The 27,669-nt window shown below is 36.5% G+C and overlaps 1 protein-coding gene across 1 annotated transcript; it reads right to left on the bottom strand.

The window, feature by feature from the left end:
• Nucleotides 1–3,406: 3,406 nt before the first annotated feature.
• On the bottom strand, nucleotides 3,407–15,937 carry LOC102596054 (3-dehydroquinate synthase homolog). The gene is made up of 10 exons (XM_015315038.1): nucleotides 15,869–15,937; nucleotides 15,557–15,754; nucleotides 10,257–10,423; nucleotides 9,783–9,881; nucleotides 9,579–9,647; nucleotides 7,221–7,361; nucleotides 7,027–7,116; nucleotides 6,522–6,689; nucleotides 3,754–3,829; nucleotides 3,407–3,682 (listed from the first exon to the last, which is right to left on the bottom strand). The coding sequence occupies exons 1-10, from the start codon at nucleotides 15,915–15,917 to the stop codon at nucleotides 3,555–3,557; spliced, it is 1,185 nt and encodes a 394-aa protein (XP_015170524.1). The 5' UTR covers nucleotides 15,918–15,937; the 3' UTR covers nucleotides 3,407–3,554.
• Between the last annotated feature and the right edge of the window lie 11,732 nt (nucleotides 15,938–27,669).

Raw genomic sequence — 27,669 nt, 5'->3', positions numbered from 1 at the left:
AGCATTCGGCTGCTCATATTCATACTCAAAATGGTCTAGCAGATATATTGTTTAAACGCCTCCAATTAAATGTTAGACCAATGCTTATGAGAACAAAATTTCTCATTTCATTATAAAGTCATGTTATTTTGCATGCAGCAAGTCTTGTGAGGATTAGGCCTACAAGTTATCATAGAGTCTCCCCATTACAATTGACTTTTGATAAAAAACTAAACATTTTCCATCTTAGAATATTTGGATGTGCGGTATATGTTTCAATTGCTCCACCACAACGTACAAAGATAGGTTCCCAAAGAAGGTTGGGATATATATTAGGTATGTATCTCTTTCTATTATAAAATATTTGGAGCCTATTACTAGAGATTTATTCACGGCAAGATTTGTTGATTGTCATTTTGATGAATCAACATACGCAACATTAGGGGGAGAAAATAAGCAACTGAAAAAGGAAATAGATTGGAATACATTATTACTATCTCATTTAGATCCTCACACAAATAAATGTGAAATAGAAGTTCAAAAGATAATTCATTTGCAAAATATTGCAAATCAACTGCCAGAAGCATTTACTGACTTATCAAGAGTTACTAAATCTCATATTCCCGAGTTGATGTCCTGGTAGGACAATTAATTAATGCAAATGAGTCTAAAGCACGTTTAAAACATGATAGACCGATTGGTTCTAAAGTAAAATATCCTCGAAAAAGGAAAGGAACAAATGGTCATGATATAAAAGAACCTACTCAAGAAGAGTAAGGAGACATAATAATTGATGAAACCTTGGAAGAGGTTCAAGTGCCTGAAAATAACGAAGAGATCTCAATAAATTATGTCTCATTGGAAAAAATGTGCAATCGAAATAATATAATTATCGACAATATTTTTACTTATAATATTGCTATTAAAATAATGCAACAAGATGATGATTATGAACCAAAATCTGTCGAGCAATGTATACAGAGGAATGATTGGCCAAAATGGAAATATGCCATTCAAGTTGAATTAGATTCGCTTGAAAAACACAAAGTTTTTGGACCGATATTCTGAACACCTGAAGGTATAAATCTTGTCAGGTACAAATAGGTTTTTGTGCTAAAACGAAATTAGAAAAATGAAGTCGTAACATATGAAGCACGACTTGTGGCACAACGATTTTCACAAAGACCTGACATTGATTATATAGAAACATATTCTCATGTGGTGGATGCAATCACTTTCAGGTATCTTATTAATATGGAAGTTCATGAAAAACTTGACATGCATCTAATGGATGTCGTTGCAACCTGTTTATATGGCTCAGTAGACAACGACATTTTTATGAAAAATCCTGAAGGGTTTAAAATGCCTGAAATGTATAAAGATTCCCAGGAAACCTGTTCAATAAAACTTCAAAAATCATAATACGGATTGAAATAATCAGGACACATGTAGTATAATCGCCTTAGAAAATACCTATTAAAGAAAGGGTACAAAAATGACTCAATTTGTCCTTGTGTATTTATTAAAAGGTCTGGATCAGAATTTGTTATAATAGCGGTATATGTTTGATGACTTGAATATCATTGAAACTCGTGAAGGGATTTCAAAGGCAGTAGAATGTCTCAAAAAGAAATTTGAAATGAAAGATCTTGGAAGGACAAAATGAACATTTTACGAATAGAATATTTATTCATCAATCAACATACACCAAAATTATTTTTAAAAGAGTTTACATGGATAAAGCACATCCATTAAGTACCCCAATGATTGTAAGATCACTTGATATTAATAAGATAGATTTGACCTCATGAAATGATGAAAACTTGTTGGCGATGAGACCTCATATCTTAGTGCAATTGGTGCATTGATGTACCTTGCTTATAATTCTCGATCAAATATATTTTTAGTTCTTCCCCAACACAGAGACACTGGAATGGTATTAAGCACATATTCAGATATTTTTAGGAACCATAGATATGAGACTATTTTATTCAAAAGGGTCCGATTCACAATTAATTGGTTATGCAGATGCAAGATATTTGTCTAACCCATATAGAGGTCGATCTATTTACATATGGAGGTACAACCATATCATGGTGTTCAACAAAACAAACTATGATTGCTACTTCTTTAAATCATGCAGAAATAATAGCCATTCATGAAGTTAGTTGAAAATATATTTGGTTGAGAACTATAACTCAACACATCTAGGAAACATGTGGTTTTCCTTCGAGGAAAGAGATTCCAACGAAATTATATATGAACAATGTTGTATGTATAGCTCAACTAAGAGGAGGATACATCGAAGGAAACAAAACCAAATATATATCACCAATTTTTTTTTTCACTCACGATCTTAAGACAAAGGATGAAATAAATGTTCAACAAGTTCCTTCCAGTGATAATTTAGCAGATATGCTCACCAAGGCATTACCAACTTCAATCTTTGAGAAGTTGAGAAACAAGATCGGAATGAGTCATCTTCTAGATATCAGGGGGAGTAAATACGGATTGCACTCTTTTTTCCTTAACCAAGGTTTTATACCACTGATTTTCCTGATAAGGTTTTTAATGAGACAACAAATTATGCATATTACTATAGTTTTTCTTCCACTATTATTTTTTCTTTTATATGGACATCCAAGGGGGAGTAATGTAAAATGGATGTCCAAATTAATATGGCATGTGTTGTAAGTTAATTATACACATAATATGTTAAGTGGTGTATACTAGTTAGCTATATGATATACTTGGTGCTCAAAATGTATACATGCCAAAAAGATATCCATGCATCACACTTGGTGCTCAAGTATATACAACTATATACCCCCTCTTCTTGTAACAAAGAGAGAAGAAAGAACAAGTGAAAAGAAAAATACTACACCTACTATTTCTCATCCATCTTTTTTGTTATCTTAGCATTGATACTTATTTTATAACAGGGGGTATATTTATACAGTATCCCTCATTCGACATAATCGAAATGAGTTAGAAGGATAATCAAAAAACAAAATCCTATTTGAGTACATGTAATAAGCCACATATCTTCCATACTTATTTAAGGAGGAAGAAGCGAAGAAAGATAGGAGGAGATAATGATTTGCATCTACTCAAATTCCAGGAGATTTCATCCATGCATGGAGCATTGAGCGATTACTTACAGTTATTAGGAGTTATTTGACAGTTCTTTATAGTTCCTAGAAGTTACCTATCCTTATTCTAAATAGTTATGAAGTAGATATAGTTATCTATTATATAATAGGAGAACTAGTAATAAGTAGACATGTGTTGATATATCTTTTATATGTAGAAAAGGTTGTTCTAAGAGATACAAGATACTTGTCTCTCTTTGTACTTTCTATTGTTCTACGAGATACTTGTGTCTCTCTTTGTATTTTCTTTTGCTTTTATCTAGAAAAAACCTCGGTTTCTATCAACATGTCAGCCAAATTGTTTTATTTGACAACTTTTTTGGGTACAAAATTAAGGAATTTAGTAAAGGATACATTTGTATCATCATTAAGAGGTTAAGCCACTCATCTGTCAACAAAATGTGTGAATGTGCGGAAAATAACTCATTTCTCAACAATAAACTCTTTAATTTCTATTCCAGTATGTCGAGCGCCTCCCTGTAGTAGAAGCAAAACCTCATCACCAACTTTTAGTGAGGTCACTGGAATTGTTGTACGCTGATGTCCTTCACCTGCAGAAAGACAGGGATGTTGGACCACAGAAAGAGCAAAAAGAGAAAGCTCCTTCGACTAGATTATTTACCATGAAGGGGAGAGACTAATCCAACCGTTTCCGCATTCTGCAAGAGAATGTAATAGCTTTCATTTTCTGATTCTACCTGCATGATTTCCATTTCCAAATTAGGATTAGAGATACAAATAGACAAATGTAACTGGTTGAAAGTTAAACCAGTCAGCGAAACTTTATAATAGTTCTTCATTTTCACGTGAAATGTTGCATGTTGCAGATGCTGAAACTAGTAGTACTATGAACAACTCAATGAGTTATACGATAGAGCTACCTAAAGGTATTTTCCAACTTGTTCTTTTGCTGGTGTGCGCATGCCTTATGCTTAATTCTTTTACTCTTGAACAAGAAGTCTCACCCAGAAGTTAAATACTTCAAGTATGTCAGGCGTACACCAACATTTGCAGATTGCAACTTTCCTTCTTGTTTTTTTTTTTTTTTTGAGAAAGAACAAGCTAAGATAATGTAACACCTTGGAAATACGTGTTCAGTTGGAAGTTAAAGAGCTTCAGATCTGGTGCAAAGTTGCTGGGTTTGGCTTCCATGAGGGCATTCACGGACTGTATAAGGTTTCACGGTCCGTGAAAGGAGCCTGAGGAATTGAAATCTCTAAGTCGTGGACCACAGATGTACGGACCATAGAGCAGTCCACGGATCAACCTTCAGAAAGTTGATAAATGAGGGGTGACAGGACAGTTGGGATTCACGAGCCATGGCTGGTTTTATGGACCGTGGGTGAGTCCGTAGACCATGCCACTAGACTTCAGGGAACTTTGGTCAAGGATGGTTGCATGGGAGGGTTGTACGGCCAGTGAAAGTATCCACGAGCTGTAGACCCTATCGTGGAATGAAGGATCAGAAAGCTGGAAGTTTTGGGCTTCGACACGACAAGAGGGTCCACAGACCATCGAATGATTCATAGCCCGTGGATGGTGCCCGTGAATGGTGGCTTGACAGTTTTTAGTCAGGGTATTTGGGTCTTTTCCTACTCTTTTAACTCCTGTACTTTGTAGTTTTGAGCCTATTTAGAAGACTTTGAAGGATTCCTAATCACCCTAACCTCCCACACTCACTCTCATTCTCCTAAATTCAAAATTCCTCTCTCAAGTCTTCTTCCCCAAGAAAGCTAGGGTTCCAAGGATTTCAAATCTCCATTGAAGATTTCACTTAAGGTTTTCCTCAAGGTATGTGGGAACTTCATCAATGGGTCCTTCTTCACCAATTGAGTCCCAAAGAAACCTCAATTTCTCCAATTACGATTCTTACCCAATTCTAGGGTTCCATGATTTTCTTATGGGTTCAATTGATTTTAAGTTTACTCTTCATGATTGATCCATATTATGCATGATTTGATCATAATTTAGTGTTTTCAATAATATGAGAGATTTGATCATAATTTAATGTTTTTCAATAATATTCTGATGAACCCATATTATGCAAGTATTTTATGATTATGATTCAAGCTATGTTGATAAGCATGCATTATTTTAGGAAGGATTTTTGAATCAAGGATGCTTTCAGATAAAGTATCAAGAAGTGTTTATGAAATGTTGATGCTTCCAATTAAAGTATCTCCCATTATGTATGAATATCATGATTTATATGCTTCAAATAAGTGTCTCAAGAGTATTACGAAATCATGATTCTAAATGAGTTATTCGTATGACTATGAGATTTGTATGATGATTCGGTATTACTAAATTCTTATTGTTTCAAAGATTATGAATATGAATATGATTATGCATGTCTTCCGTTGGGAATTTACTTAGCACCGAGTTGGATTAATGGTGATTACCCAGGTCCAGAACTACGTGCCCCATTAGGACTTTGCCTTAATTGACTTTAGCTGGTGGATCCACCTAAGCTCATGATTATGGTCCTTACCTGGGGAAGTAGGGCAATTTCTTTTCGTTGTGGGAGCAGTAAACTGAACTCCATGTTATAGCTCACATGATTTATGTCTGTTTACGGTATCTCCCACAAAAGCTTATGATTACCACATATGTTATTATTATGATTTATAAACTAATGCGTGACCTTGTACTATGTTTTCAGAATCAAATCATCAATTTAATGCTATGTTTACTTGATCTTTGCATTATTATGCCATGTTTATGTATTTTCCCATACACAATACATTCTGAGTACTGAACGCATACATTCTTGTGCCTATATTGACTTATAATATAGGTGTTGACGCTCCCATCAGATGTGTGGTTAGTATACTCTTATTAGCTTTGTTCAGTATTGATAAGTTCTCATGGTTTAGGGACATACCACTTATGTTTTCTTTATGATCATTTCAGACATTATTTCAGATTTAACTGTTCGAGTGAGCTAGGGCTTGTCCGAGTGACTCACTTACATAGTGGAGGCTTATTCAGACATTATTACTTCCCAGTTATAAGTCCTTGTATTCATATTATCCCTATATTTTGAAAGTATCATTTGAGACTTTATTCCGCTTTCCTTGCTATTTCAATTATGTATGCTTTCTTAGTGTCAAGCTATGTCATGTGGTTCACTTAGAGTCTCTCGGGATTCTAGGTACCATGTCATGTCTAGGGGTAGTCTTGGGTTGTGACAGATATCCTTGTCAAATCACATTTGTCCAGCTAATTTGATTTCTATTTTCCTACTTGAGATACTCTATGATGAATAGTTGTATTATGCTTGTATCCATAGCCACATTATGCCAAAGTTACACGAGCAAGAAAATCACACTAACAAGCAAAGAAGGCAGAGAACCTTTAATTTTAGCAGAGATGGAAAGCTTCACAAACCTTTGCCTCCACAAGGATCAGTGGTCTAGTCTCTACCTTTACAAGGCCAACAATTGCTATTCGCTGCATACCCCTTTGATCAACTACAATGACCTCTTTCCCAGACTTGAGTTCCGAGAGATAGCTAGTCTTTCCTCCAGGAACAGCAACATATGCATGGACAGGCCCCTGCTAAAGTCCAAAGAATTGTCATACTGAAGACCACTGGCTGTACATTATAGTTTGAGATGCATTAACGCAATTCAACACCAAAAAGAATTGGGGTTGAGGATCTGGAACAAAAACTTATAAAAGTCACAAGGGGAAAATGCAGTTTTGGTAATACTAGAGATGTCTTCTCTAGAGGTTAGCACTAAGATCCAGTTTGTGGAGATAACTGTTTGGCAAACCACCAGAAATGCTAACGAAACATTGAAATAACAAAATGATACTTTCACTGTCAAGTTAAAGTTGTTGTCCTTTCGATCCTTTATTGAACATTTAAATGGCTTCAAATGGGACGCACCACATTAACTCGAAAAGGCCTGCTAGAGATGTAATTTGACTCCAAGCATTCTGAGTGAACAAGGAAAAGCCCTCTTGCAAAGGATCCAACCTACGGGACAAAAGTTATGCAGTAAGAATGAATTGAAATGCCAAAAACTAAAACTATTTGCAAATTGTAGACAAACAGAAATAGATAGGACAGAAGGAGCAAACCAGAAGACCTTCACCAGGTCTCATGAGGCTGCAAATATCCACACAGACACGGTCACCCATTCCAGTCACTTGAATATGAGTTATTATGGCTTTCGTCAAGTTCAACAGACTGTCCACATCATGTCTTCTATCAAAATAACCCTAACAATGACAACTGACATCAAAAACCAACTCTTCACAAGGAAGAATCCCCTTTTGAGAAGGAACTTGTCACGACCCAAGCCTAGGGCCTAGACGTGACATGGCGAATGAGGAACCCGAAGGAACCCCAAACAAGCCTCTCAAACTTGTCATCACACTTCATTGGTTGTGGAAGTACATTCAACATTAATTAACGGGAAATAGGGACTAAGGGCAAACCATTTCAAAATGACATCATAGAACAAGAGTCAAGCTCATTTACAAAATACTTGTCCAACGCACACCTCTACATACATAGATAGGACGGGGCCATGACATTCTACCGGCTCCCCTCATAGTCAAAATACAATTACAAGCTAAAGTCTCAAAACATAGGAGTAGGAAACATAACATAGCCCTCGAATCATTGAGGACTCACCAACAAACTCGGATAAGCGTCGTACTAGCCACGTGAATGGAGAGAAGGATCAAGAGTAGCTCCGGTCCCTACATGGTGACATCATGTAGGCAAAATATGCGTTAGTACTTGGAATGTACTAAGTATGCGGGGTGCAACACAACAATAAACAAGGACACAATCGAAATACAAGAAATAGTTTCATAGGCATTATGAATAACAATATGAGGATGCATGATCAAAGTGAAGTCAAAACATGTTTAAGTAACTCTATACTAATAGTAGATATCATATGTGTATGCATGATCCAACCAATCTATAACCCCAACTTAGGATGGGGGATGCCGTTCACACCCGGACACCCTGGTGGCAAGGTATAAACCCCTCACATGGTTGATGTTGGTCACACCCCAAGCATCCTAGGTGGTGAGATATAAACCTCTCACATGGTTGATGTTGGTCACACCCCAAGCATCCTAGGTGGTGAGATATAAACCTCTCACATGGTTGATGTTGGTCACACCCCAAGCATCCTAGGTGGTGAGATATAAACCTCTCACATGGTTGATGTTGGTCACACCCCAAGCATCCTAGGTGGTGAGATATAAACCTCTCACATGGTTGATGTTGGTCACACCCCAAGCATCCTAGGTGGTGAGATATAAACCTCTCACATGGTTGATGTTGGTCACACCCCAAGCATCCTAGGTGGTGAGATATAAACCTCTCACATGGTTGATGTTGGTCACACCCCAAGCATCCTAGGTGGTGAGATATAAACCTCTCACATGGTTGATGTTGGTCACACCCCAAGCATCCTAGGTGGTGAGATATAAACCTCTCACATGGTTGATGTTGGTCACACCCCAAGCATCCTAGGTGGTGAGATATAAACCTCTCACATGGTTGATGTTGGTCACACCCCAAGCATCCTAGGTGGTGAGATATAAACCTCTCACATGGTTGTCCGGTTCTTTTCCCCCGGACCGGGCATGGTCATGCAACACTTTATATAGGAAATTCCCATTAGGCTCTAATGCAATCTCACGTATGGAATGAACATATACACAAGCTTAGTTTGTCATCAACACATCTCTGGATTTCCATACATCTCATAACTCAAGCTTTAAAGCATCGATTCATCAATTCTCCATAGTTGGACATTTTGTCAAACACCTTTCTTTAAATGTCCATATGTGACGATTGTTGTTGGTAGGTTGAATCCACCTTTGGTGGAAGTGTTATATCTTGTTCTTGTGTCTAAGTATGGGAGAGGTGTTTTGGGAAATGTTTTAGAGATGGGAATTGAACTAATGGTATATAGGAAATAACATATGCCCTTTGGAAAAATGGTCCAACACTTAGAAAAATTATTAGGCGGATGAACAGTAACCCGCGGGTGAACAGTGATTTGGCTCACTGGAATTTGCATTCCCTGCCGGACACACTTTACGAAAAAGGGCATAACTTCTTCGTCCGAACTCCGAATGAGGTGAAACGAAGTGCGTTAGGTAGCTAACTCAAAGGGCTTTCCATGGATATATTATTGGCCACCCAAATAATTTGTGTGCTAGGAGATATGACCCTCCAAAGTAGACCCTCGAAAAGGCTTCACTTGGAAATTTCGGATTTTGATACGGTTGCTCTAAAATTTGGGTTAGACCCATTTCCCACTCAATTTGACCCCCTAAACAAGAATATGAAGTAGGATTTTCGAAAAACGAAACGGATTTTTTATTTATTTTATATATAGCTAAACAAGTTTCCGGTAACTTCCGAAGCACATTTTTCGGGCATTTTTGGGGTCGTTTCAGCACTACCTTCAGCTCAAGGATTGCGCCAACATCCTCAACTTTCATTACTACACCACCCAAACCGTGTTCCAAGGCGTAGCAAAGCAGAAAAGATGGAAGTGAAACTTGGTGCTTCTTAATAGCAAAACACCACTCTAAGTACCACAATATCTCCTACTTTGTATGAGACTTTAGTTTCTTCATGACTTAAAGTTCAGCCTAGTATACTACCTCAAGAAAGACTTGAGCTTCTGATTGGGTCTTTGAGACAACAAGTACAGTTGTCTGAGTGCCTTGAAAATCCGCAACAATGTTTTCAGCAGGTATCACCTATGAAATGAACAAACATAAACCAGAAATTCAAGTGGACTTGTATAAGATGGAGAATATAATGTACTTGGAGCAATGCAAGGATTAGCCAATTAACAACTAGAGAGAGCATCCAGATGAACCCAGACAAATACAATACAGTAATACATAGAAACCAACTCGTCCACCCCAACTGATTTGGATTGAGGCATCGTTGCTTGATTGTTGATTGGATGATGTATGCAACCAACTTACAAAGGTTAAGCTTTTGAAAAAAAAAATCATTTAGAAATTATTGTTACAAATCTAGAAATGGTTTTTCCATTAGTGTGGTGACAGTTTGCAAAGTATCTTATGACAGCAAATAACATTGTGAAAGAGATGTGCAATGAATACCTGCCAATCTAGTAGATTAACAACTACTTTGTCTGCCTGTTCCTCCGATATCTGAAACTGTTCTAACTGTTGAGGGGAAGAAATCTCAGCAAATGCAGCAACGCTCTTATGCTCATGATCAATTTGTCTCCCCTCTTCAACAAAGAGAGGATATATCACTGCAATTGCTGCATGTGATAGAACCAGAAATGTAGCAGAACACAATCAAACATTGTAGAAAACAACATGACTCGAATATCACAATGGAAATCCATGCTCAGTATACATAGTTAATCAGAAAGAAAGCATGTATGGGGTATAGAATCAGGAAAATCCCTCTTGTTTCTCATTATCATGCCCTGACACTGAATCTTGAACTAGATTTTCAAACTTTAAAAAGTTGAAACTAAACTCGCACAAAGATAGGTTATCAAACTACTCCCTCCGTGTACCAAAAATAGATGTCCACTTTTACTAGTCCAATTTAAAAAATCAAGAGAAAATTTTGTTCACCGAGAACATAGTACAATTAATTTATATGAGGTCAAGGACATGCGTTATCGATTTAGCCCGTTAGGTATTAATAGATAATAGATGTTACCCTTTTGTTTAGGAGTTTGTTATTAGTTTCTTGTATTTCAGCCATATGATGATTTATGTAGCTAGTCATCTTTACTAATTAGAACTTCAATAGTTTCCCATACTCTAGGTTTCTGTTAGTAATGTACCTTATCAGTTCTGTATTGGCTCTATTTAAAGAGAAGGTCGTACATGAATAAAAGTATCTTTCTCTTCTATACCTCAAACATTTATATGGTATCAAGAGTTTTTCTTCTCCACACAGAGTTCTAAGTTTCTTATTATCCACTCACCACCAATGGCACCCTCAGTTACCAATTCTGATGCAACTAACACTACCACCATTGTTCAATTCAACTCGGTTACCCAGCTTACGATTAGACTTGCTGGCAGCCATAACTTCTCACTGTGGAAGGCCCAAGTGTCCATGCTCATGAGAGGACACAATCTTCATGGCCATCTAGATGGGACTATCTTTGCTCCTGCTGAGACCACCAACTATACCTGACAATTGCCAACCCCGATTATGTTAATTGGTTTCGTCAGGACCAGTTAAATCAAAACACAACTTTAGCATCAGTAGATCCCACTCTTGCTGCCATTATAGCCGCTGCAACCACAGCCAAAGCAGCCTGGGATTCCCTCCATATGGCTTATGAAAATAAGTCACAAACTCACATATTCAGGTTGTGAGATCACCTCAATCGTGTCACGAAAGAGAGTCTCCCTGTAACAGACTATCTCAACCAAGTTCGATCTTAGTGATGAGCTTGCGACTGCAGGAGCTCCTGTCACCAATGCCGAACTCATTGTCAAGATTCTCACTGGTCTTGGACCAGAATATTGCGAAATCTCTGCAGCAATTCGAGCACGTGACACCCTAATTTCATATGCTGAATTGTTTGAAAAGCATAGTGATCACGAGATTTTCCTCAAACACAATGCTCCGCCTCAATCCACTATTATTACTATTGTTCTTGCTCAAAGGTCCAGCTCTCAAACGCGGACCAATGCCACCAACACTAATAGGCATTCAAACAACTACCAGCAACGTTCTCAGTCAGGGTGCAATCATTGCACCAATTCGTAAGAAGTCAACTTAGTGTCAGTTATGTAACCAACCTGGACACTCTGCTCATGTTTGTTGCTCTCGGTCTCATAATCTTTTTCAGGCACGGGCCAACTTTGCTAGACAACACATGCAACAATCTACCCCATGGATATTCGATTCAGGGATACACATCATGTTGCATCGGATAGGCACAGTCTCAACAACGTTGCTGACTACAATGGTCCAGAACAAATCACTATGGGAAATGGTAACACCATACCAATTTCTCACACTGGTAACACTGATTCATCCGCATTGGGATCTAGCTTTCAATTATCCAATATACTTTGCTCCTCTTCCATTTCCAGTAACTTGATTTCAATTTCTTAATTTTATTGTGACAATTAAACATCTATTGAATTCTTTCCATTCTCTTATCTTGTGAAGGATCTGAGTACGGGGGCGCCGTTAGTTCACGAGCGGAGTAGAGGGCACCTTTGTGAGTGGCCGCTAGACAATCCTTCTTCATCTCAACCGCAATGCAATGTGGTTGTGTCTTTAGATTTGTGGCATCAACATTTGGGGCACCCAACACGCGCTACTTTAGATTTGTTTTTAAATAAATTCTCCATTCCAATTGTAATTCATGTCAATCAAATAAAAGCCACGGGTAATCTTTTTCAACAAATTCTTTACAGAGTCACATGCCTCTCCAAATTACTTACACTGATTTGTGGGTCCCGTCACCAGTTTTGTTCGTCGATAGGAAAATATATTATATTTGGTTTGTGGATTAGTTTTCAAAATACATGTGGCTCCACACGATTCAGTCCAAACACAAGGTTTTAGATGTTTTCAAAACACTACATTCATTGCTTGAACGTCAGTTTCGAACAAAAATATTATCTTTTTATACCAACGGAGGAGGTGAATTTCATAATTTAACTTCTTATTTGAAATCTTAGGGGATTGAACACTTAAATCTCCACCTTATATGCCACAAAGAGTTGTTGTAGTTGAAAGACCACATCGCCATGTTGTCAAGACTGCAAAAACTCTAATGCATCAATCCTCTTTACCAGCCACCTTTTGGAGTTTTGCATGTCATCAAGCTGCTTTTCTCATAAAGAGAATGAAAACCCCAAATTTAAAAGACAAGTGTCTATACGAGCTTTTATTTCAAGAATCACCAAATTATGACAACGTCAAATTTTTTGGTTGTTTATGTTTTTCATGGTTAAAACCATATGCACAAAATAAGCTTGATTCGAAATCAAAGACCTGTGTCTATTTGAGATTTTCAAATAAATATTATTGCCATCATTGCTTTGACCCGACCACCTCCAAAGTTTATCATTCTAGAGATGTAGTATTTTTAAAACTAGTTATCCTTTTACCAATATTTTTTCTAATTATAAAAATCGGCATTTGAAAATTTCTGATATCCCAGCAGAGCCACATTGTTTTGAACTACCTCAGTCATTGTCTACGGGTGCTCAAAGGTCTTTCTCTGTCCTTCCTCAGCGGCATCGCCAAGCTCAGGTACATTTCCACCTTCTCTCAACAATCCAGCAGGTACCTCTGCTTCTCCCTGCCCCACTCAATCCACTTTTGTTCCTCTTTCTCCAATAACAACCAGTAAGCCACCCATCACCAGAACATATAGAGGTCGAGACTCTACAGTTACCACATCTGTCCAAGCCCATTAACTCCCGCCACCATCGCAACCAGACACCCTTTCTCACACAATGGTTACCCGCTAAAAAACAAATAGCCTCAAACCCAAGAGCTTTCTTGTCAAAACCAATCCCTCTCCACCAATTCCACGCTCCTTCCATCAAGCACAACTCTATCCCCAATGGCAGGAAGCAATGAAAGCAAAACTGCTCAACGCTCTTGGCCTATTCATCAGTTAGATGTAAATAATACCTTTTTGCAAGGCAGTCTTGAAGAAGACGCGTACATGCAGCAACCTCCTGGTTTTGAGTCCTCTCAACATTCAACATACATTTGCAAGCTCAAAAAGGTCATCTATGGACTTACGCACGCTCCTAGGGCCTGGTACGCCGAGCTCACCACCTACTTGACAAGTATTGGGTTTGTTAGATCAAAATCTGACTCATCTTTGTTTATCTTTCCTAATTTTGGTGTTATTGAATACATTCTCATATAAGTTGATGACGTACTTATTACGGGCAGTTTTCAAGGAAGTGTCAGGTCCGTAATCACAACACTTTCCCTACGATTCTCTCTCAAAGATCTTGGCCTCTTGCATTATTTTTTGAGTATTGAGGTGATATCCACGCCAACTGCCATCTTTTTTTCACAACAAAAATATGTCATGGATCTTCTGGAGGAATTGCATATGACTGATTGCAAGGGTATTCAAACGCCAATGACATCAACCTACACCTTCGCTGATTCAGTAGTTGACATTCTCTTTACAGAAGAGTCATTGGTAAGCTTCACTACCTATCCTTCACTAGGTCTGGCATCAGGTTTGCTGTGAGCAAGTTGTCTCAGTTTATGCACAATCCCGAAGTGTCTCACTGGAAAGCTACCAAATGTTTGTTGCGCTACTTGAAACACACAAGCATAGTGGGAGTTCAACTCAGTCGCGAACCAGCAAACCATTTACTTGCTTATTCCAACTCTAATTGGGCTAGAAATCCACAAGATAGAACATCAACAACGGGTTATGTTGTCTACCTTGGGAACTCACCAGTCTCTTAGTCTTCCAAAAAGCAAAAGTTTGTCTCCCGCTCATCTACGGAAGCTGAGTACGAGTACCGAGCTATTGTTGATGTTGTTTCTAAAGTCAATTGGCTAAGGAATTTGCTTTGGAGTCTTCACCTATCGTTGTCTGCTTCGCTAACTATTTTCTGTGACAACTTTAGCACCACTTACATTTGTGCTAATCCTCTTTTTCACAGTAGGATGAAGCATATAGTCATTGACTTTCATTTTGTTCGTGAGCAAGTTCAACAGAAGGCACTTGAGGTTAGTCACCTTCATTCTGTTGATCAAGTCATTGATTTCCTCACCAAGGCTCTTCCACATACGGCTTTTCAGTGACATTTTCACAAGTTGGGTCTTGTTCCAGTCACCCCCAACTCGCGGGGCATATTAACAGATAATAGATGTTATCCTTTTGTTTAGGAGTCTGTTATTAGTTTCCTATATTTCAGCCATGTGATGATATATGTAGTTAGTCATCTTTACTATTTAGGACTTCAATAGTTTCTTGTACTCTAAGTTTCTGTTGGTAATGTACCTTATGAGTTCTGTAGTGAATAAAAGTATTTTTCTCTTCTATACCTCAAACCTTTATATTAGGTTAGTTAATGACAGTTGAATATTCTGCAAGAAACAAATAAAGAATTGGAAAACTAGTATGAAAGCAGTAAATAAAATTGTTCAATAGAAATGCTCCACCAAAACCCTAAAGTAGTACAACCAATAAACATGGTCCACGATCACTAAGTTACTAATTTAACCTTATTGTTATTAGTAACTCTAGTCATTTCCCAAAGTATTGAATTTATTATATTCAAAGGATGATAAAATAAAAGTGTCATTCTAATTATTGTTTAGTTAAGGGGTGTAGCAAGTAAATATTGGATAAAAAAATGGGTGTATGTGTTTAAATGTTGGAATGAGCAACAAGTGCAGGAAGAAAAGAAAAACTTACAAGACCAGTCAAGGGCAAGATCTTGGCGATTGGAAGGGAAGATGAAAGTATTCCAGCCTCTCTCCACGGCAGCTGTCATTACTTGCTTGTTCTCCGTCCATATCCATACTGTTTTCTTCTTCGAATTCGAAGGTGTAAATGCACACATTCTAGCGACCCTATTGGTACCCAAAAATTTTCTACAATTTTGCCATTTACCTAACAAATATTAATCAGAAAATGTTCTTTAGTCTTTACATTATTGGGATACAAAACCCCAGTTAATTTATTAATTTTTTGATGTCCAGCGTTGTAGAATGTGTTGTGGAGTACCTGCTACTTTAGGGTATGAAAGAGAAAGTGAAGGCAAGAGCATATCCATTACTGTTGATCATCAAGAAAATCCTGCTCTTCTTTTTCTCTATGTAAGAGGATTACATTTTTGTCCCCATGCGGAAACGCCCCTTTCCATTTCATCTCCTCTCTATATGCTAGATAAAAATGTTGGGGCGAATATATATTACTTTAATCGATTAATTTATGTGATATTGATAAAATTACTAGAGTCAATTACATTTTTCAATATTTTTTGTTGTTAACTATTTTTGTAATAATTTAAACATATTTTTAAATAATATTTATGGAAAAAAGAAGAAGGAGTGTTAGATGCGATGGTGTAGATTGTTTTATTTTATTTTTAAAAAAAGATAATATTAGGAAGGAGTGGGGGAGGGGTGAGGTTTGGTGTTTTTAAAAATATTTTATAAAAGAAATTTTAGAGAATAAAAGAACGGGGCATGGTCGGGGAGGAGTGATGGAGTGAGAAAAATATTTCAAATTATATTTTTTAAAAGTAATTCTTTTTTTTTAAAAAATAATCTTTCTTTTGGATAGTAATACTTTAATCTTTAGATATTTACAAATATTAATAGTTTGTTTAATTTTTGTCAAGGTGAAATATTTTATCCATGTGGAATGTCATATGACAAAAATGATTAATAGTTTATTTAATTTTTGTCAAGGCGGAATATTTTATCCATATGGACTGTCATGTGGCAAGGTTTTTGCAAATAAAAGAGAGTGTATAACATACACCACTAAGGTGTGTTTCTCAAACTAATAAGTGATAGTTTAGTTATTAAACGCACACTCTCAATAGTTTAGGTATAAAACTAAAAAAAAGGAATAGTTTAGGTGTATTTTTGATACTTGACTCATTTTTAATATGTTTTTTTAAATATTTAAGTTGTCAATTATTGTGATTTATGTGGCACAGTAAAATTTTGAAAGTTGATCAATTTTTTAATATATTTTTAAAATTATTTTAATATATGTTACTCACTTTGTCCAAACTTATGTGGCATATGTGAAATTTTGAACTCAGCTAAATTTTAAGTATAGTTTTTAAAAATATTTTAAATTGTTAATTATTGTGGCTTAAAGTATTCTTAATTAACATAATTTTTAAATAATATATGTTATTTCCCCTATCTCAATTTATGTGGCACGTGTAAAATTTTGAGAGTTGATCATATTTTTAATATGTTTTTAAACATTTTAAGTTGTGATTTATAGTACTCTTAACGTAATTTTTAAATAATATATATGTTTCTCCCTTTGTCCCAATTTATGTGGCACGTGTAAAATTTTGAGAGTCAATCACGTTTTAATGTGTTTTTTTTAGATATTTTAAATTGTTAGTTATTGTGATTTATAGTACTCTTAACGTAATTTTCAAATAATATATGTCACTCCCCAGTCTCAATGATGCAGTCTGGGTGAAATTTTCATAGTTAACCAAATTTTCAATATTTTAAGTTGATTTTTAATACTATTATTGTAAATACATAATATATAAAAAAGAAAAATAAGACAAATAAATTAAAACGGATAAAACAATAAATGAAAATAGAGGAAGTTGAAGGAGAAGGCAGAAGGGCAAACTTGTCGATTGACCGTCTGATCCTAAGCTTCTCAACATTCACACTTCTAATATAAATATAAATAAAATATAAATAATAGGAGAAACTATCTAATTACACAAATATTTTTACTATTTATTTATGATTTTCTTATAGTTTGAAATAATTATATTTTATTTCACTATTTAATAATTATATATCAGATTTTATATTAGATACACTTACATATATATTTTTCCTATTAGATACAGTGAAATAGAAAGAGACACGAGCGAGAATAGGAGGGAGGCGAGCGAGATTAGTCTATGTATCCAAATACATGTGTATCACACTAGATACATGTATTTTGTGTGATTCGCATGTATCTAGGATACCATATACGCAAGTGAGATATGAGAGTGATGAGCGAGATGGGAGGGAGGCGATGGAGATTTGTCTATGTATCCTAGATTCATATGAATCCACTTGGATACATTCATGTATCTAGAACAAATTACAACTAATTTTGACTCTATGTATTTAGAGATATATGTAGTTGGACGCACAAAATTCGGAAGTGTAAGCATCTTCAAAGAGAATTATTGTAAAAAGTCTATTATTTATACACTCATGAAATTATGAGGTGTTCATGGCTGAATGAACACAACAGTAAGGACCATAAATAGTAAAGGGTTGATTGTGTGAGATATGGTTTTCTAGGTATACATCAACACTCAACGGTTCAAATATATCAAGTTTACTGATTGACCGAGTATATCCGACATATGTTCACTATGGAAAGTTCAAAGGAAAATCTACTTATCCAGATGCATTTGATCCTTGCTTGAAAAGTACACACTTGTCCGTGCATTTCTTTATGTTATAGTCAATCCTCATTCATATGGGGGATTGTTGGGCATATAGTAAGAATTAATGGGAAATGGAGGGAAGATGAAAGGAGGGAATGAAGTGTTCTCTTGTGCTTTAGTAAAACACAATTCTCCCTCATTGATGGTGGAAAAAAAAGTTCAAGTGGTTAAATAAGGAAACACGTTTACTAGTTGTTAAATGGATTATAAAGAGGGACCCATGCACCATTGTCATTGCTCGCCTGGCTCAGCTTTGACTACGGCTATGGCTTTTACGAATCTTTAGACAAAGTTTTCTTTAATTAATTAATTAATTGCCAATCCAAAATGATCCAACCCAAGGCAAATTCGCGCGACCGTTTATTTAAGACGCCTTTCCCATTTTATTTAAATTTCTCATCGTTTTTAAATGACTGTTCTGAAGGTTGTAGGCTTTCAGGAACAACCATGACTGTTCTGAAAGGTTGTAAACTTTCAGGAACAACCATGACTCTTCTGGAAGGTTGCAAACTTTCATGAACAATCATGTATTAGTAACTATTTTGGAAAGTTGCAAACTTTCATAAACAGTGCTTCTTGGCTATAAATACTTGTGATTCCTCAGTTTTCACAATAGCTCGCTGACACCATTATTTTTGTATTAATACACTGGTGAATAGAATCGCTCTATCCAGGGAGGATCTATTCCTTAAAACCTCAGGTACTAGAGAAGAATAATTTCCTTAAGGGGACACTGTGCATTTAGCGGGCTCGATTATTTTCCTTTTTGTTTCATTCCACTATCACAGATCTGGTATGTTTCTACATTCATTAATTTATGCTTATGTATATGCTTTAAGCTTTGTTGTTTATGTTTTTGCAAAGTTATTGTTATAAGTATTTGTTAGTAAAGATTAAATAACATATTGCACTTTGTACCCCGTAAACAATGATAAATAAATTATCCCATAACTTATATATGTAAGTATTAGTTATACGAATTTCTAAATTACAAATCAAACTCATGTATAGGTTTTATACTTAAATAATTTACCTCCTAATTAACTACCAAACATGATAATAGAATTTGAAACCTACATAACTCACGTCCAAAACGGCTACCGAACGATGAGTATTTTACACAAGGATTTTACAAAACCCTTATAATTAATTATAAAAAGGTGTTATCAATATGTATGGCATAATTACTGTTAGGTTATTTATTGTGAACCAAATGTTATTCAATAAAAGACTAAGCAAAAATTCAAAATATACCACCAATAATATATTGAACTGTAAAAAAAAGTCAAGTGAAATGTTATCTCAAAGATTAACACATTTTCTTGTGGCCAACTTGCTTGCACTTTGTTTTTCCTCTTCTTAGAGTTGCAAGATTATCCAATGCCAAGAATACGCTTTCGTCTCTTCCTTCCCAAAATCGATTTACTATTTCCATCAAAAACTCAAATATTATACATTAAGGACCATTTGATCATCTTCTCTAACCACAAAATTAGATTAACAATAATAGAGCATGATCTTGAACAAATGATGAACGTACAATATATGTTCTAACTAAAACATTCTCTCTCGGTCTACAATAAACTGTACATTTGTGGAAAGCATTTTCACACTCCCTTACTTACCACTAAGCCATCAATCAATTTTGTTAGGGGGTTCACAATTTAATATACATATATATTGTTGAGAACATGAAGCCACCAGCTAAAGAAGCCAGCTGGCATAGCAAATTATAACTAACTTCGGGGTTAGTTGGTAATTTCAGATGTTTAGTTAGAATAGATATTTTATCATTGAGTCGGTTAGATGTATATAAATATAGAGATATGATCTTGTATTAGAGTTGATATTGTAAATAATGAGAATTCAGTTTTTCACTTCATTGATTTTCTCTCTGTCTTCTCCTTTGTAGATTCATTAACTTCATCTCAATAACTAGTTTTAACATGGTATCGGAGCTGATAGTCTTAATGGTGATGTTAAACTGAGTTTGAATGAGCTGAATAAATGCTTTTAAATGGATCAAACAATCATTCTTGAAATTTAACAAAAAAACACCCAAGTAATTCAATTGAAGTCGTCAACAAGAGTAGGGAAGTATTTATATCCATTGTAAGTACTATGTGTATAGGGACCCATACATCCATATGCACTAATTGAAAGAGTGGCTAGAAACAAGATTATGAAAATGAAAAGGTATTCTAGTTTGTTTAGCAATAGGACAAACAAGACAATTACAAATTTGATATTTATCTAGAGTATGCTTAACAACAGGTATCTGAGGATCGGAACTGGAGCATGAACAAGTCTTTGATGCCATATAGAACTCTTGGCAGAGACAGACTGAGTGGAAAAACAAATAGAAGCATTTTGTAGATTTGATGCAGTGGCAAATGATTGTGAATTGGTGGAGAGAATGTACAGTCCATCTTTGAATTTACCAATTCCCTTCACCTTGCAAGTGTACAAATCCTGAAAGAGAAAAAATCAGGATAAAAAGAAGCAAAACATTGTAAATCTCTAGTGAGTTTAAAGACGGATAGTAAGTTGTATTGGAACATAGGTATATGGAGGACATCTGTAAGTAATTGGTCTTTGGTTAATTGAAAAGTTCCGTTATGAGTAATTTGAGCTATGGCACCATTTGGTAAGTGAACTTAATTTTGAGGAGAGAGTGGAAGCATAAAACTAGATGACATTAAGTCCAAGGATGAAACCATATGGTCTGAAGCCCCTATATAAACCAATCCAAGAATTAGTCTTAAAAATAGCCAAAAAACAATTAATTGTACCTGCCATGTTGGCTATATTCTCAGGGGAATCATGCTTATCAATCAAGTTGAGAAGTTTCTGAAACTGTTCTGCTGTAAACCTTCTTGTGCATTAGGTTTAGGTTGTTGTTGCTCAAAACCACCAGAATGATTCACATTAGCATTATGTGCATTGTATCCACCAGACCTGTGACCATTTGTACCTTTATATCCACTTGAATTCCCAGAATTTTAGTTTCCTCCTCTGAAACCATTTGTATCTCTCTCCCTATTCTTAGTGAACTTAAAATCAGGGGGGTAGCCGATCAATTTATAGCATTTCTCTTTAGTATGACCCTTAAGGTGACAGAAATCACATTGAGGAGTGAAATTCTTGTGTAGCCTTTTAGTATTGTTGTGCCTGGTAAAGTTCATAGCAGCTGATCCCAAGGATTCATCCTCCTCATAGTGGGAGGTCATTACTAATTTTTCGTTGGAGTAAGGATTAGACTGCATAGCTCTAGCGGCAAAGGTGGAGGATTTACCTTCCTCATAGTGTGGTATGAGATGAGAGGTTTGTGCAGCCACACTCAAATGTGCTCTTTGACTCTCTTCATAAACAATAAGGGAATAAGCTTGGGTTACACTGGGTATGATAGGCATCATCAAAATTTAGCTTCTCGATATGTTGTAAGTATCATTCAGGCCACCTAAAACCTGCATGGTTTTTGTTGTTCTAGATTATCGTGACTTATCACATGAGCATGAAAGAGGAGCTACCAGAGATTCATATTCTTCCCAAAGTTCTCTTAATCTGGAAACATAAACTGAAATGGAAGATGTTTTTCCACTGAGTCAGTGTTGCAATTCCCCGATGGACATGTTAGATCTTCGTGGCATTCACTTTATCAAATCGCTCCTGAAGATCTTCCCAAACCTTATGAGCATTCAATGACTACATTATTCAATTGACGAGATCATTCAAGACTGCATTGATGATCCAGGACAGCACCACCGCATTGACTCGTTCCCATTGTTGTGCCATTAGACCTTCACACATATCTTTCCTGCAGGTTCCATCCACGAATCCAATTTTGCTCTTCCCTAATAGGGAAATGCGCATCGATTTACTCCAGATAGTGTAATTTTCCATTCCCTTCAGCATAGAATGAGCTAGATTCACACCGGGGATATTCTGCAAGAACAGTGGATCAAAGGAACCAAACATAGATCTAGGATTAGTAGCAAGGCCAGATACATGAACATTAGCTCCAGTAGCTTCTGATGAATGTCCTTCAACCACCATTGTTGGAAAAGGAAACAGAAAAATGGAACTACGAAAGGAGAGAAAATGATGAAGATAAACGAAGCAACTCAACACTGGATTGTAATTATCAAAAATCGATCGCTATTATGGGCTATGATAATAGTCTTGAATTCTTAAACTCTCAATGCACATCTCTGTTTCAGTCCCTTGGAATCGTACATCAAAGAACATATGTCTACACCCCACAATAAAATGGGGTGGCTGAGAGAAAGCATAGACACCTATTGGAAGTAGCAAGAGCTTTGAGGTTTCAAGGCCACATCCCTCTTAAATTTTGGGGAGACTATATCCTGGTAGCAACCTACATCATCAATAGACTACCCTCCATTGTACGTTATGGATTTTCACCCTATGAAAAACTACACAAGCTACCTCTTTCCTTAAACCACATGAGGACACTAGGTTGTCTATGCTATGCAAATGATCCTAATCCCCTTGATAAATTTCCCCAAGAGCCATACTTGTTGTTTTCATGGGTACTCTTATATTTAGAAAGGTTACTGACTTTATAACCTTCAAACTCATGTTTTCTTTATTAGTCGAGATGTTCATTTCAGAGAACATATCTTTCCTTTTAAGAGTTCCCCTATATCTTATTCTAATACTCCCTTACCCTCTACATATGGTGTACTTCCTTCTTATCTCCTTGACTTAGATAATCCACCACTTTCTGACCCGAAGATCATTTCAAACTCAACTCCATCTGCTTCTGCTGACATTCCACTAGCCTCTCCATCTCCATTATCCAAATTTCCACCCTCTCAGCCTTCTTCTACTACTCCTGATCCTTCCACCACCTCTCATCCATCCTCATCGTTATCTTTAGTTCCACTTCCTACTCAATCATCTTTGCCTACTAGGAGAACCTCTAGAGTTCCAAAACCTTATATCTGGATGTCTGATTATGTCCAATCCCATCCATATCACAAATCACACTCATTTCATCAATCATGTTGTCACCTACTCTCACCTTCATCCTAGCTATCAAGCTTATCTTTCCAAATTTTCTACTACCAGTAAGCCTCACTCTTACTCTTAAGCCATCTTGGATGACAGATGGGTCCAGGCTATAAAATAGGAAATTGATGCTTTTGAAGGAAACAATACTTGTGAAGTAGTTGATCTACCAACTAGAAAACTTCCCATAGGCTGTAAATGGGTGTATAAAATCAAATATCATGCTGGTTCTATAGAAAGGTTCAAGCCTCAACTGGTGGCAAAAGTTTACACTCAACAGGAGGGTGTGGACTTTCATGACACCTTCTCTCTTATTGCTGAGATTGTCACAGTTAGATGTGTTCTGGCTTTGGCTAATATGCGTGACTGGCCTGTGTTTGAGATAGATGTCTTTAATGCCTTTCTTCAAGGTGATCTTCATGACGAGGTATTTATGGTATTGCCTCAGGACTTTGGCAGTAAGGGGGAGTCAACACAAGTATGCATATTAAAGAAATCTTTATATGGACTTAAGCAAGAATCTAGGCAATGGAATATAAAGCTCACTACTACATTGATTAGTTCTGGATTTCATCAAACAAAGCATGATTATTCTTTGTTTACTAAAAGAGTTAATGAGAAGTTTGTAATGATACTCATATATGTGGATGACTTACTAATCACTAGAAATAATTTTACATTGATCAAGAACTCACAGAACTGCAGCAAACCTTTAAAATCAAGGACCTAGGTGAGCTGAGGTACTTCTTGGGAATAGACTTCTTGAGGTCTAGCAAGGGGATATTGATGACACAGAGAAAGTACATACTAGAATTCATTTCAGAATGAGGTCTAGCAGGAGCAAAACCTAATACAACACCACTGGAACAACACAGGAAGTTCACTACATCTGAGTAAGACAGATACCTGGAAAGGGGAGAAGATGATCCACAATTGGTGGATAAAAATGCTTATAAAAAATTGGTAGGAAAACTATTGTATCTAGCAATGACCAGACTAGACATTTCTTATGCAGTGCAAACCTTGAGTAAGTTCATGCATGATCCAAAGCAATCTCACCTAGAGGCAACACTTCATGTGGTGAGACATCTCAAATGAAGACCAGGCTTAGGCATCTTGTTGAGCAGTGATAAAGATAATACACTCACAGCCTTCTGTGATTCTGATTGGGCATTATGTGCAATGACAAGAAAGTTAGTGATAGGTTATTGGATGAAGCTAGGAAAATCCTTGATATCTTAGAGATCAAAGAAAAAAGAAACAATATCAAGAAGTACAACTGAAGTAGAGTGTAGAAGTATGTCTTTTGCAGTGGCAGAGATCATTTGGCTTACATGAATATTGGAGGAAATGGGAATGAAAGTGAAAACACCAGTAGAGTTATTTTGTGATAACACAGCTGGAAATCTTATATTTCACGAAAGAACCAAGCACATAGAAATAGATTGTCATTTTGTAAAGGAAAAAATACAAAAGAAATTAATCAAGACCATGCATATTCCTGGTATCGATCAAGAAGCAAACATTCTAACTAAGGCTCTAGGAGGTCAGCAACATCACTACATATTAGACAATTTGAGGTTGATAGATGTATTTCAATCCTCAACTTGAAGGGGGTGTTGAGAACATGAAGCTACCAGCAAAAGAAGCCACCTGGCATAACATATTATAACTAACTTAGGGGTTAGTTGGTAATTTTAGATGTTTAGTTAGAATAGATTTTTTAGCATTGAGTCGGTTAGATGTATATAAATATAGAGATATGATCTTATATTAGAGTTGAGATTGTAAATAATGAGAATTCAGTTTTCCTCTTCATTGATTTTCTCTCTGTCGTCTCCATTGTAGATTCATTAGCTTCATCTCAATAACTAGTTTTAACATATATTTATTTAATTTTTTAATACAAATAAAGGATCTACAGAAAAGCTATTCGGTTCGTTCGAACCCATGAACCCACTTAGCTCCATCCCTGCACAAACAATGCAGTTGCCAGTTGCCACTACATGCACCACACTTCATCTATTAAGCAAAACTGTTCATCTCCTCCAACCAGGTTGAAGCACTTTCTCTGCAAATACAAAGGACACGTAATGTTATCATTGTAATAGTTGGCGACATTACGCAATGATGCCTCAACCCAAATTACTTCTTGGAGACAATTAAATAAATATTCTATATCCATATAGTTCTAATCAGAAAATGACATTATCAAGTTAATGAAAATAAACATTTCAATTAACCTACAAACAACCAAGAATGCATGAGGTAGCTTCACGTCATCAAGTGGAAATTTCACAACTTACCATACAACTCAACAGGGAAAAAAATTCCCTAAACAAGACAAACTTGCACACGGGAGGTCTGTAGTTTCTTACCATCTTTGGATGATGATAAGATGTATGCGTCCACTATCAATCAACGGACCAGGTCCCTTGACACAGTATGAACAATTATGAAGGTGTAAACACTAAAGAAAGCAACACAAGCAGTTTACGTGGAAACCCCATTGCTCAAGGGTGGTGAAAACCATGACATGTCCTCACAGGATTTTAATCCAACTCCATTTCACTCAAACGGAGCAACAGTTCAGATTACAACAATTGCAACCTAGGAATTTATCTCTAAATCCCCTCCCCCTTTAAGCAGTAACTCTACTACAAAGAAAGCAACTAAGCAGATACAACACTGCCCACTATGCCACCTAAATCTAGATAACTTAGACTTCACCTAAGCAGATACAACACTGCCCACTAAACCACCTTACTCTAGATGATTTAGAATTTGACTAAGTAGATACAGCACTGCCCACTAAATCAGTTAACATCAACTGACTTAGAATTTTAGACGTAATGAACAACGATCTAATTCCTTTATAGATTAGGAATAGATTTACAATGTCAGCACGAAAGATATAATCCTAAGACAACTAGACAGCTTGCAGCTCTATGAGGTCCTTGTTGCTCTTGAGGATGATACTTCTTAATAGGAGTGGTTTGTGCTTGTGTTCTTGAGAATTTTGGAATGCAAAAACTAAGGTTGTGTTTATTAAGGATAAACTTTATGAATAATAGACACAACCTTTGAGGCCATGCTATTGGCCGAGGATTCTGCCTCGGTTGGAGACTGTGCACCAACCTCACTAAACTTTTATACTTTTTCCAGCCTGTCGTTTGTATACATAGAGACACAAGGATCAGGTCCCTTTACAAGGTCCCTTGGTTTGTAAAATCATCAAAACTGAAAATAACATTTTCCATCTTTTTGATGATGACAAACCCACAGGATCCGACCAACTGCCCTCCCCCTAGGAGCTAGCCAACCTGCCACCCAAATGCCTTCCCCCTGGGAACTAGCCAACCTACTTCTTCTATCCAAAGCAGCCAACAACATTTAACAATATTTTCCCCATTTCGGAATCATAAAAAAGAGTGGTAGTAAATCAGCATTACCTGTAAGCCTGCAAAGCAAGATCATAGCCGATGGCAACACATCATAGTAGAAAAAGCAGAAAGATAAGATTAATCAAAACAAAACAGGAATCCACTTCATTGCATAGGAGAAAGCATTCAATACTTTAGAAATGAACTACTTAAGAGAACCCCGGGACACAGCCCACACAAAAACAAAAGGGAAGACTAACAAAAAGGACTATGTGGAGGGAGGTTGGTGAATGAGGGATATGATGACAAGAGTAAGTCGATCATTGGCAATATCATTATGCTTGATCAAATTCTCTTGAAGAACAACATTTTGAGCCAAGAGGTTGGCATTCCGAATCCTCAATTCATTGACTTCTGTTGTACCAGGTCCCTCTGTTTGTGCTTTAACCAACTGTGCCTTCAATAAGGCTATTTCAGCATCCTTTTTGCTCACAAGAACTGTCATCTCCTCCAATTCATGCTTAAGTTGATGCCGTTCCACCACTAACTGAGACACCTTGCTCAGTTGCCGTGTTCTTCCTTCTATGCATTCACATTCAACCAAGGTGTTTATAGAGAATGACTGTTTGACAGTTCCACCAGTACCAGCTCCCACAGGAACATCTATGTACTTGAACACCTTGGTGAGAAAATACCCATACCCCATGCTATGTTTACCCTTGTATTCGACCATTGCCTTGTACATATTCTCTAATATGAGGGCTGGAAGGTTCAGAGGATCAAAGTTGCACAGAAACTCTATAAGAAACAGATCAGCAGCCGAGGCAACTGTTCTTTTCTCATACCTTGGAAGGACTACTTTGTTAATGAACTCGAACAACAGTTGGTAGCCTCCCTTCATGAGTTTCTTTGGAATGCCAGCACAATTCATCTTTGGCAGTTTGAAA

This window comes from Solanum tuberosum, unplaced genomic scaffold (assembly GCF_000226075.1).
Source record: "Solanum tuberosum cultivar DM 1-3 516 R44 unplaced genomic scaffold, SolTub_3.0 scf00340, whole genome shotgun sequence".
Lineage (NCBI taxonomy): Eukaryota > Viridiplantae > Streptophyta > Magnoliopsida > Solanales > Solanaceae > Solanum > Solanum tuberosum.
The sequence above is the reverse complement of the archived record's forward strand: the minus strand, read 5'-3'. Positions and strand labels throughout refer to the sequence as shown.